Below are 12,129 nucleotides of genomic sequence, written 5' to 3'. Positions count from 1 at the left end.
TGGTGATAAAACCAAGACCCCCCCCCCCCCCCCTCTCCTTCCAGTCAAATAGAAACCACATAACAGTGAATAAGGGAAGTGGTGGATTACAGCCGCTCTGATGTGGCTTTTGACAATGGTGGGAGGGGTCGACACCTTACCGGCAGCGTCTCCGAGTCCTGAGGCCACCAGACATGAGGGCATGCCGAGGGGCTGCAATTTTTAGTGCTGTTCAAGTCCAGCAAACAACCGCAAAACGACCCCCTCGTCGCTGACCCCGAAGCCGCCATGGCTTGTCTTTTTCCACTTCCACTATCTGTCATTGTGCTGAGCAAATATTTGTTCTTTTATTTTAGTTTTTGTTACCCGGGAAGTTAAAATTGGCAAATGTATTTGATGATGTGATTTTTATTGGTTGCAACTTGCAATGGAAAATTTTGATAGGGGTCACCAACCTTTCTAAGAAACTAATCATGCTAATGATTTTTCATAATAATTGGGATAAATATCAATATGCAACTTTTTTTCTATAACTCTGCCTGTTACTTAACAAACAAAATATGGCTGGCGCCTTATCAGAGTCGCAATGTCTTCTTCAGCTTTGAAGTGCAAGCGGTATTGTGTGTGAGGGGTCTCCCCATTTGTTTGTCTCTGAAGTCTGAGGCCCCCTGCCGTGCATTGACTTCACTTTACAAGGTGTGCCATTGAGTGACCCGTGTTGGTTTGCTAATCTTTTCAATTGCAGAGATCAAACATGGACATGTTCCGTAAGGCTGATTCGTGTGCACCTCCTTTGTCTTTCAAGGTGGTGTGGCTCAGTGGTAGAGATTCTGTCTCACAACTTGAAGGTTGTGGGTTTGATCTTCACACAGGTGACATAACTTAGTTGTGCAATAAAAGCTTTCTTCTTGTCGCTGATAACTAATCACAGGCAAATGGCTAACCTGAAGTTTTAATGATACTTACTTCATACTTCAAAACCCTACTTGAAACCCTAGTTTGAAACTCTAACCCAAGTTTGAAACCCTAACCCTAGTTTGAAACCCTAGTTTCTCTAAATTGATTTTTATTTATTTTTTAATAAAAAGCTACAGCTATTGTAAACTTTCACGATGTATTGAGTAGTTTTCTTCACAGGATGAATGACGTATCCATCATATTTGGTGCTGCAAAAAAAATATGAAAGACAAGCAGGAGAACTGTAGCACAGACCACGCCCCCTTCAGGGATGCAGCCAATCAGCGGCGGCGTGTGATGTCTAAGGGTATGGGAGGAGAAAAATGTTTAAGCAGAGCTCGCAGCAACTTTTCTCGCCTGTGCTGTGGAACAGCAGTAAGAGAGCCCTCATACACATGCACACACACGCACACACACACGGCCGCCGCATCCTGCAAGCTGAGACAAAAGAAACTTTGTGCCAGTCCCCCGAAAACTGACGATCCAGAAATGACCGATGGACTTTGAACGCGTCACTGTCTGTCTGAAAAGACAGGACGAGTGTTGTTGGACTATGAGCGAATTATTGGTCTTCCCTACTAAAATAGTTGTTTTTGAAAACTTAACGTCCTTTTAAACACGTTTTTTTGGATGAGACTCTGCTGTTTGGGGCTTTTTTTCCCCATCGTTCATCATACAAAAAGTCCAAAAGGATGGCACCGTTTCTCATCTGCGGGGTGATTCTACTCAAAGTAAGAAAATAATCATTACATTTGATGATAATACTTGTGTTGTTTTTTTCCCCCACTCTTAATTTTAAAGGGCTTATTAAACATGTTGGTCTACATTTTTGGTAGTTAGTAATAATCTCATAGTTGAGCTCCAAAAATCATTTTTTTTTTTTTTTCATGACGTGAGAAAAATCGTTACCGTTAACTCCATGGCACTTGAAGTTTTTCAGTCCTTTGTGGCACACTTCCTGCAAGCGCACACACGCACACCACTAAAAGCCTGCTGGGGAGTTTTCATTCCGGAAAACTTTTTTTCCCCCCCCCCAGGGATAATGTAGTTCATCTGTGAAAAAGAAGAACGCCACATGACACTTTATTTTCCGACCCCAGACATTATAATTGGCAGCATTTAAAATAAAGTAGTTTTATTCGTTATACTCATTAAAGTCATAAGAATGACGATTTACAAGGATAAATGAAGCTGTCACATGCGATCACATGTTCTTATTGTTGTTATGAAATCAATTATAGTGTATAACGGAAGCTTATAGTAGCTAAAAGCGCCCGGGGCTTTTAGTCTTGTCAGGACATGCTTCCTAATTTATCACATCAAAGTGATATAATATAGTTTACAAACGATTATGTTAACAATTGCTTTAAGAGTACTTTGATTTTTTTATATTTTTTTTACAGGAATTTATTTCATTCACTTAGTAAAGCAGAATCGGCAAATGAGGTGCGCGTTCCAGACAGACGAATGTGTCTTTTTGAACGCGCTCCCCCTGGCGAAAATGTCGAAAAACACCCGAACAACGTGGAAAAATAGCATACATTATTTAAAAAAAAGATTAAAAATACTATATACAAAAGCAAAAAAATAAAATAAAAATACTTACGTCCTTTTAATTTCAAATTTTAGATGCTTTTTATCATCCCTCAAAGAGAATTTCAATTTACACGCCGCTGTAAATTATTTGTCTGATAGGCTCTTTACATTTCATTATAAACAATGAAAATGTGTAATGATAAAAAAATGTTAATAAAAATATGTTTTTGCTAAATTAACAGAAAGATTACTCTTAATAACTACAATGCTCATCAGAATGGGTCGTGCTATATTTATCCCTCAGACCATACTTTGCTCACTCCAATCCAAGAAGTAATTTTCAAATCTCTCCTTTTACCCTGCAGAACTGTTGTGGTTATTTCAACAAACTTCTAACCCGCTTTCAATTACAAACAAGGTGGTTGTAAACAACTCGACTTTCTTATTGTTTCTTCGGGCATCTCACTGTGAAAAATCTGGCCTCACTTTCAGCATCTCGGCATCGCTGGGCTCTGGATATCCGGAGTAGAGTAATTATCCTTATTTTCTCCCACATTGTGGCCCTTATAAAATGTGTTGGGGGTTCTGGTAGTTGCTTTGTTACCACAGCATTTACATTAAGCAGAATTCCCCCACGTGGTGGAAGGGGGTGGATTGTAAATTGCAAGCACCCTTTCATGCCAGATGATGAGTTTGATTTACTGTTAGTATTGCACAACCAAGCATTTTTTTAATTTGTGCTCCATGACAGTAATCAGCAACTCCATTCCCAATCCTAGGCAAGCATTATGTGTTGAAAGACGCCTGTCTCGTTGTCATGATAGCGTAGCTCACGGGTCAGTGTGCTGACGTGAAGGCCCGAGTGAGTGCATCCTTTTGTGTATTTATTTTCACGCAGATTAAATTAACTGCCGAGGCCGTCCGTCACGTGTGCTTAAAAGGAGAGCTTTGACTCACTTCAAAGCACACAGAAAATGTTTCAGTAAGCTTGGCTGAAGTCTGCATGTGAGCATGTGTGTGTGTGTTGACTGAGTGACTCGGGCAGCCGTGCAAGTAGAGAAGCCCCCACATTGTAAGCCCCTTGCTCCTTGGTGGTCCGTCTATTCCCAGTGGGGACTCCCTTCAAATTGCAACTTTTTTATATCCCAATAGGAAAAAAAAAAAGCAACTGCGACCCCCATTGGCTACTTTTTCAACTGGGACTTTCTCGCCCTAAAGGCAAGCAGATAAGCGTCAGTGTGCTTGAATGCGTGCCCAGCCACTTTAAGCCTCCTTGAAATGTGCACACAAAGTCACAGCGGGATGTTTAATAGCAGTTCAGAGATTGATTTGGATCTTTTTTAAGAAGTGGATTGTCAACTTGAAGCGATGGAAAAAAAAAACTCTTGAATGTTACACTTAAAGTGCAACACAATCCGTTGAAAATGGATTTATGATGGTGACAGTTAACCTCTGGAACTGATTCATCATAATATGAACAAATTGGTGGTTAGCTTTCCAGAATAGACATCATATGATGTTGTACGAGACTTTTTATCACAAATGGAAAAATGATACATAATAGTGTTGGCTCGTGAGTGAATGATGGGTTCAAAAGAACGAATCTTTTCAGTGAATGAGAGTGACCGAATCACTTCCTAAAGTGATATGTTCTTTTTTCAGTTCATATGACTTCAACCAGTAGGTGTCAGTAATGTCCATTGAAGCTGGTGCCACCTCGCCGTGAAACAAAACGAAGAAGAAAATGACGTCACTGAGCGCGTCAGTAGGTCAACTGCCTTCTTTCCCGTGCATCAACGGATCAGTCAGTGAACGTGTTGCGTCTCCCTCCTGGCGTGAACTATGGAAGCCAGAATGTCGATTGACGATTTTCCAAGGAAAGAAAGAACCACTCACAGAAACACCACTTCTTTCATGCGCGTTTTCTCCAAGCTAACGGCTAATTTGAGTGCATGAAGGGATGCGCCGTTATGCAACAACGGGGAGATGATGCTTCTCTTTGGGTCATCTTGATTTTAGAACACTTATAGTAGATTTTAAATAACGTGTATGCATATATACGCCGAAATATCGTTATCCAATATATCTACTGCAATTTCACATTAGATTGCTGGTTTGAAATATACTTTTATTATTATTTTAATAAACATTAAAACCTGTTAAAACTTGTCTGGTGTTTTATTCCTCATTTTTATTTTTTTTTGGGCATGAAAACAAAAACGTGTGACGTCACAGATCAAACAGCCAATCAGAAAGTGGGGGCTTTCACTTAAGCTTTGGCAATGATTTTTCCCTAATGAACTGGCCCGTATTATGTACACTTAAAAATGGCGGTGTACCTAATGGAGTGTCCAAGGTGACGTCACAGATCAAACAGCCAATCAGAAAGTGGGGGTGAGGGCGGGTGTGGCACTTTTCGCTTTCACTTAAGCTTTGGCCATGATTTTTCCCTAATGAACTGGCCTGTTATTAGGTACACCTAAAAATGGCGGTGTACCTAATGGAGTGTCCAAGTGATGTCACAGAACAACCAGCCAATCAGAAAGTTACCCTCGTTAAACACACCTGCGTGAAAACTTTTAGCCACTTTCACGGTCAAAAGGAGCTAAAAGTTTTCACGCACCTGCGCTTAACGAGGGAATCACACGGACACTCCATTAGGTACACCGCCATTTTCAAGTGTACCTCATAACAGGCCACTTTATTAGGGAAATATCATGGTCAAAGGTCACAAGTGTCAAGCTCTAGTCCTCGGGGCCGCGTTCCAACATGTTTTCCAAGTGACCCTCGTTAAGCGCAGGTGCGTGAAAACTTTTAGCTCCTTTTGAACGTGAAAGAAGCTAAAACTTTTCACGCACCTGCGCTTAACGAGGGCATCACACAGACACTCCATTAGGTACACCGCCATTTTCAAGTGTACCTAATAACAGGCCACTTTATTAGGGAAATAAGGTGAAAGGTCACAGGGCCGCATTCCAACATGTTTTCAAAGATCCCCTCGTTAAGTGCAGGTGCGTGAAAACTTTTAGCTCCTTTTGACCGTGAAAGTGGCTAAAAGTTTTCACGCAGGTGTGTTTAACGAGGGTAACTTTCTGATTGGCTGGTTGTTCTGTGACATCACTTGGACACTCCATTAGGTACACCGCCATTTTTAGGTGTACCTAATAACAGGCCAGTTCATTAGGGAAAAATTATGGCCAAAGCTTAAGTGAAAGCCCCCACTTTCTGATTGGCTGTTTGATCTGTGACGTCACTTGGACACTCCATTCGGTACACTGCCATTTTTAAGTGTACCTAATACAGGCCAGTTCATTAGGGAAAAATCATTGCCAAAGCTTAAGTGAAAGCCCCCACTTTCTGATTGGCTGTTTGATCAGTGACGTCACACAGACTATATATGCATTTTTTGTATGTGTCAAGAATGTGTATTTGAATACTTGCTCTATATTTTGGGGGACACCAACACATATTACACAACGTGAAACACATAGACATATAGTCATACAAAGCAGTTAACCAAATGTCAGATTTTTGTTTTCATGCCCAAAAAAATAAAAAGAATAAAACACCAGACAAGTTTTAACAGGTTTTAATGTTTATTAAAATAATAATAAAAGCTCATTTCAAACCAGCAATCTAATGTGAAATTGCAGTAGATATATTGGATAACGATATTTAGGCGTATATATGCATACACGTTAATTAGAAACTACTATAAGTGTTCTAAAATCAAGATGACCCAAAGAGAAGCATCATCTCCCCGTTGTTGCATAACGGCGCATCCCTTCATGCGATCAAGTTAGCCATTAGCTTGGAGAAAACGCGCATGAAAGAAGTGGTGTTTCAGTGAGTGGTTCTTTCTTTCCTTGGCAAATCGTAAATCTACATTCTGGCTTCCATAGTTCACGCCAGGAGGGAGACGCAACACGTTCACTGACTGATCCGTTGATGCACGGGAAGGAAGGCAGCTGAACCATTGACACGTTCGCGGACGGGAAAGTCAGGTTTCGTTCCCTCACTTGAAGGGAAGTGACGTCATTTTCTTCTTCGTTTTGTTTTACGGCGAGGTGGCACCAGCTTCAATGGACATTACTGACACCTACTGGTTAAGAAAAAAAGGATCAGTGTGTGTGTATGGGGGGGACGATTCGTTGAACGATTCATTTGAACGAATCCACGTGGTAATGCTACAGAACTTCGAGCAACACATGTAGACAGACAATATAAACAATACTTCCAGGCATATAGTATTTTATTAGACTAAAAATAAGTTGTTGCGACTACTTTAAGTACTTGTCCTAATAACAAAACACCAAACATCTGTCTTGCATTTTAACTCTACCCAACTTGAAATTGCCCATCATGTCTCATCTGCACATTAACAAGTGTTCTGCTCATCCCACGGTTGGAAAATCCCGCTGGTAAACATTAGCCGCCATTCCATTCATAAAGTGGATAATGGCTTAGTCACTAGTCTGCTGCACAGATGACTGCTTCGACTGTGGATGGACGCCATCTTTCATTGTGTGCTCATCAGCTCTGGCCCGATTCTGGCCTCCAGGCGGACCCAAACTCACTCAGGCGACATAAAACGTGTCAGCTCTCCGAACAGAGCCATCATTTCTAAATATTTATCAAAGTCGAGATTTAACAGGAGTTGGGTCTGTTTTCCGTGCTCCAAACGCGGTCCCGGTGCGGCAAATCCAAACATCTTACTGGATTGTGCCGGATGCCGTGGCCCCTACGTCCTAATACTTCTGATCTGGGTTTTCAGATATCATCAGGCTCCTCTGAAAGGGCCGCACTCAGCCCGGCTGTTGTTTTTGGATCCAGGCAAGCCCCACCGATTCGAAACGCTTTCTCCGGTCATATCAGCTGGGAGCTTTATATTTGGGGGATCACTGCCTTTGGGTCGTTTGCAGGTTCACGCACGTTGTTTGGCGTTTCTTCAGACTTCACAAAGAGAACCATCAGCGCCTTGTTACGTTTCACCCTTTAGTTGTTAGACATCTGTTTGCTGTCGTCAGACTCCCTCCGGGGCAAGGCAGGCCAATCTGCTTTTAAATGAGTGCATGTTTAAGATGCCTGCAGATGGGGAGGAGGAGTGAAATAGTGAGCTTCATCCAAACACCTGCAGGGCTTCTCGGGGGTGGACTTCAAAGGTCTCGCTCTCCCCCAGACAGACACTCGCATGCTGGGCATCCGCGTGCAAGCGACACCCTCGCCTCAGGCTGGAAGATACCACCTCCCACGTCTTTCTCTGGAGAAATCACACAAAGTCCGGCCATTGTCATTGGTCGGCCGTGAGCCGGAGGTGTCAAAGCTCTGATTCCTTCCTCCTTTTTTTTTTTTTGGGTGGCTCCCCCCCCCTCTTATTCTTCTCAGCGCTCCAAAGCCATCTGATTAAAGCCAGCCTCTGCTGTCAGGCGCCAAACCCCAGTGCACAATCTGTTTGGAATGTCTGATCTATCCCTTATGTCATAACTCATGCTGGGCTCGCCATTACCCACTTGTAGATAAGGCCTCCGAGCACTTTAAGGGCCAAAATCATGGCAGATGGAAAGATTAAGCAGGGGAGAAAAAAAAAAGACCCTATTCTAGTCACCCACTGCCCTGATTTTTTTTTTTTTATTGCTCATGAGTGTGTCATTTCCCCACATGTGGAGCAAAGTAAAAAAAGAGCATTTAAAAAAAACATGAGTTAACAAAAATGGGAAATTCAACTTGCGGAGGCTGCCAATACCAGACACCGATACTTTTTGAGTGTGTGTGTGTGGGGCGGGTGATCCTCCTAGGCAGTAGGTGGCGCTATACCGTGACAGTTTTATACTTCAGCAAATCATCACCAGAAAAAAAAGGTCTTCACAATTCTTTTGTTATTGTGTAGAATAAAATTTTAGATTTAAGTATCAGTACTCATTCTGAAATATTCCTTGTAAATCACAATATCCTACAAACGCACGATTTCTCTTACATGAATTTTCTTGCAATTAATTTTTTTCTTCCAGGTTGTCTTTGGTGATGCTTGCACCAGCGGACAGTTGACTGAATCCGGCGAGTGTTGCAGTGTGTGTCCTGCGGGCTTTGGAGTAGCAGTGGAGTGTGGAAAAGAAGATACCAAATGCATACCATGCCCACAGGGTAAGCAATTATCTTCTCGAGTTACCCCACTAATACACAAGACCTGTCTAATTATTACTTTTGTGTAAGAGGCACTAACGTCATGAGTGTTATTTTCCTCACAGGAACCTTCTCCTCCTCTGAAGACCTCAGCCATTGCGTCCCATGCTCGCGTTGCCCGCACGGCCTCCCGATGTCGGCTCCGTGTTCCGCCAACGAAGACACGCAATGCGAATGCGACGTCGGCTTCTTCTACTTCCGAGCCTACAGGTTATGTGCACCTTGTTCCAAATGCAAGCGTGGCGAGGGGGCGGAGGAGCAGTGCGGCCCCAAGGGGGACACTCAGTGCCGATCGTGCGGCCCGGGAACCTTCTCCGAAGAGCACACTCACACCAAACCCTGCCAGCGATGCACCCAGTGCACAGACAGCGAGGTGGAGATCCGAGCCTGCATACCTAACTCGGACACACTCTGCATGGGTGAGGAAACGATGAGCGTGTTTTCAATCGGAAACGGTAACGATGTTTTGGAAAACAGTTTTCACATGTACGTTCCAAAGCGCTGACGCCGTGTGAAGGAAGGGCCAAAACGACAGTTTCCATCACTTGGAACGAGTGTCACGGAAATGGCCTTGGAGATAAAAAGAATCTGAAAGTAGTGGGAGGGCTTCAGAGGAAAAACACACACATGTGGTCAACATCTGAATCCACACCTCACCAGAACTGCACAATGGCCAAAGCAAGAAGCAACAGCAGTGAAGAAAAGAGCAACAGTTAAGCACTTGGAGGTTAACTACTCCAAAAAAAAAAAAATGGAGACGAGATGGTGGGCTTCCAAATGACTACGCTGGGAGTAAGGTCATACATACATATGTCGTGACTCTTTGACCTACTGGGGGTCACCACAGTAGCTGGTGGCCTTTGAGCCTAAAATAGCTAAACCACAGGAGGGAGACAGAAGCTGGGAAAAAGCGGCAAGGGAAGGTTTTTAACCCTCAGGGGAGCTCGACGTCGACTGATATTGACTTGCCAGAATCTGGTTGGTTCAAGTAACAGACTCACTATTAACATCTTGATTGAAAGTGTATTATGTACATCTGCCCCCTGGTGGCCAAGACGCACATAACAAACAGTGTAAAGAGAATTAAAATTCAGATTGTCTTAAGGCCTCTATTAACACAAGTCCCAAAACTCCACTTCTCTCGCCAGATAAAAAGCTGCACATTATCTCCCGAGAAACTACAAGCTTGTCAGGTGTGGAGAATGTGACACCAGGCGGAGAAGGTTTTGCTCAGGTGACACCAAAGCACACCCCGCAGGGTGAGAACGGCAACAACAACATCCTGGCCTACGTGTCCGTGCTAGCCGCGGTGGTCCTGGGTCTGCTCGTTTACGTGGCTTACAAGTGGTAAGTTCTCATCGGAGACGGGTTGGTTTGCTTCTACGACAGATTTTCAATGCTTATTGCAGCTGGAGATCGTGTAAGCAGAAGAAGGCCTTATCTAAAGCACGTGCGGCTGAGCTGGGAGCGTCTCCAGAGGGAGAGAAGCTTCAAAGTGACAGCGGAGTTTTTCTCGACTCGCAGAGCCTTCAAGACAATCAGCCTTCCAAAGGTGAGACTTGCTGTCTGGCGCTAAAGGCAAGAGTATTTAGAGAAAAGGCTTAATGCGTTATTTTGCCCCGCCCCCTTCCAACCACAGGTACAAAGAGGGACAGCAAGCAGGACACCCGCCTGTACGTCAACCTGCCGCCCCAGAGACAGGAAGAGGTAGAGCGCCTCCTGCAGGAAGGAGCCGGCCGCGGCTGGCAGCATCTGGGTCAGGCGCTGGGGTACGAAACGGAACAGCTGGACCTGTTTGGGCACGGCGAGGCCCCCGCGCATACGCTACTCTCCAACTGGGCCCAGAAAGAAGGCTCCACTTTGGGAGTGCTGTGCTCGGCGTTGGCTCGCATCGAGAGGCCCGACGTGGTCTCGGCTCTAAACTGCCCCGCGCAAGGCGTCTCGGTAGTGTGACCCAGTACCCGACTTTCCTGGACAGGGAAAAAAGTATTATTTCCACAAAAATATCATTTTATCTCCACAAGTGCCTTCATCAGCCAAACTCTTTTTTTTATCACTTATAACAACATCCACAGGCCACACAACATATCTACAATCGGGACAGATTCATTTGTAATATTCTAGAGACTTTTTTTATTTTTTATTCTAAGTTTACACAGGAGGCCATTTTGAGTCATACGTGGCCTTTAAAAGATTTGTAGTCAATGATTAGAATTTCTCACAAAGTCTGAAAACTAGTTTGCATGCATAAAGAGGATCACTGTTGACATAAACACTTAAAATGTTCTTATCTGTGCGTGACATGTTTTATTGTTTTTTGTTCATTGTTGGTATTTCTTCAAAATGAGAAAATATTAGGAATGAGGCAGTTTAACATTTCTTTGAGCTCTTCCTCGCTGTGATTGTAAATATCCGCAGCGCGGTTCACATTATGAGAATTGAGGAAAAGGGATTACATTACGACTGAACATTTTTTTTCCCTTTTCACTTTCTGTATTTATTTTATTACCATTTTGAGTTTGAATCCTCCCACACTACTCTTGTCTGCGTATGCGACATCAGTCGGTCATTTTTCTAATTCATGTACGGTATTGTTTTTTGTATATAGTTCATCTTACTGTGCCTTTTTGTTTGGTGTCATTTAATGAATAAATAATTTGTAATAATATTTAATGCTTGTTTTTTTTTTTAAACTGTAAATGTAAGTGTAATAAGCAATACAAATAAGATCTAAAATGCTGCAATTAAGTCTTGAGAGATATTAATTCAGCAATATTTTTTTTGTAGAAATCATGTTGAACTAGTTTGAAAAATAATTTAACTTTTTCCCCCTCAATAATTCCGAACCTAAGAAAATGAAGCTTTACATTTGCTTCCGGAACCAGTTGCATTTTTTTTTACCCTTGTAGATAGCACAGTTGGTTTCAATAAAGAGATTTAAAAAATGGCAAGTCAGTGTACTTTAAGACCAATGTTGAGCAGAGACTGCCATCTAGAGGAGTAAAAAAATAATACAAAAACTGCTTCATGAAGCAAATTTGAAGCTTCATTTTCCCACTACTTGAAGTCAGTCTTGCGACTTAAGGACTGGTTCCCGGTACCGGCAAAGACTGTTGATGACCTTGTTTGGACATGACCTTTGACCTCAAATATGTTTCTTTTCTATTGTTGCTCTTGTAATAATATGCAGGCGTCCAATCTAATACTTGCAGGTGAATCAACAGGCCCAGTAAGGCTGAGTGACTTTGTTTCAATTGCAGGCTTTAGAGTTAGTCTCTTTTTGGCACTTGCTGAATATTTCAGTGTTTTGTTCTTGTCCTTCAGCCAGCAGCTTCTCCTTCATTTGCTTTGCTGACCTTCTTGGATATGAGAAAGTGATTGTTGAGTTGGCCTTCAGCCTGCAATCCTGGACTCTGTCAGTCACTCTGACTTGATGGATTACATAGTGAGGAGGGGTTGGGTTAAATCCAGACCTTT

General features: G+C 42.9%; 1 protein-coding gene across 1 annotated transcript; it reads left to right on the top strand.

The window, feature by feature from the left end:
* The first annotated feature begins 1,276 nt into the window (after positions 1–1,276).
* nradd (neurotrophin receptor associated death domain) lies at positions 1,277–11,320 on the top strand. Its single transcript, XM_049729508.1, has 6 exons — positions 1,277–1,667; positions 8,481–8,613; positions 8,718–9,071; positions 9,801–9,999; positions 10,062–10,204; positions 10,292–11,320. The coding sequence occupies exons 1-6, from the start codon at positions 1,629–1,631 to the stop codon at positions 10,603–10,605; spliced, it is 1,182 nt and encodes a 393-aa protein (XP_049585465.1). The 5' UTR covers positions 1,277–1,628; the 3' UTR covers positions 10,606–11,320.
* The last annotated feature ends 809 nt before the right edge of the window (positions 11,321–12,129 follow it).

This window comes from Syngnathus scovelli, chromosome 9 (assembly GCF_024217435.2).
Source record: "Syngnathus scovelli strain Florida chromosome 9, RoL_Ssco_1.2, whole genome shotgun sequence".
Lineage (NCBI taxonomy): Eukaryota > Metazoa > Chordata > Actinopteri > Syngnathiformes > Syngnathidae > Syngnathus > Syngnathus scovelli.
This window is presented reverse-complemented; position numbering and strand designations above follow the sequence as displayed.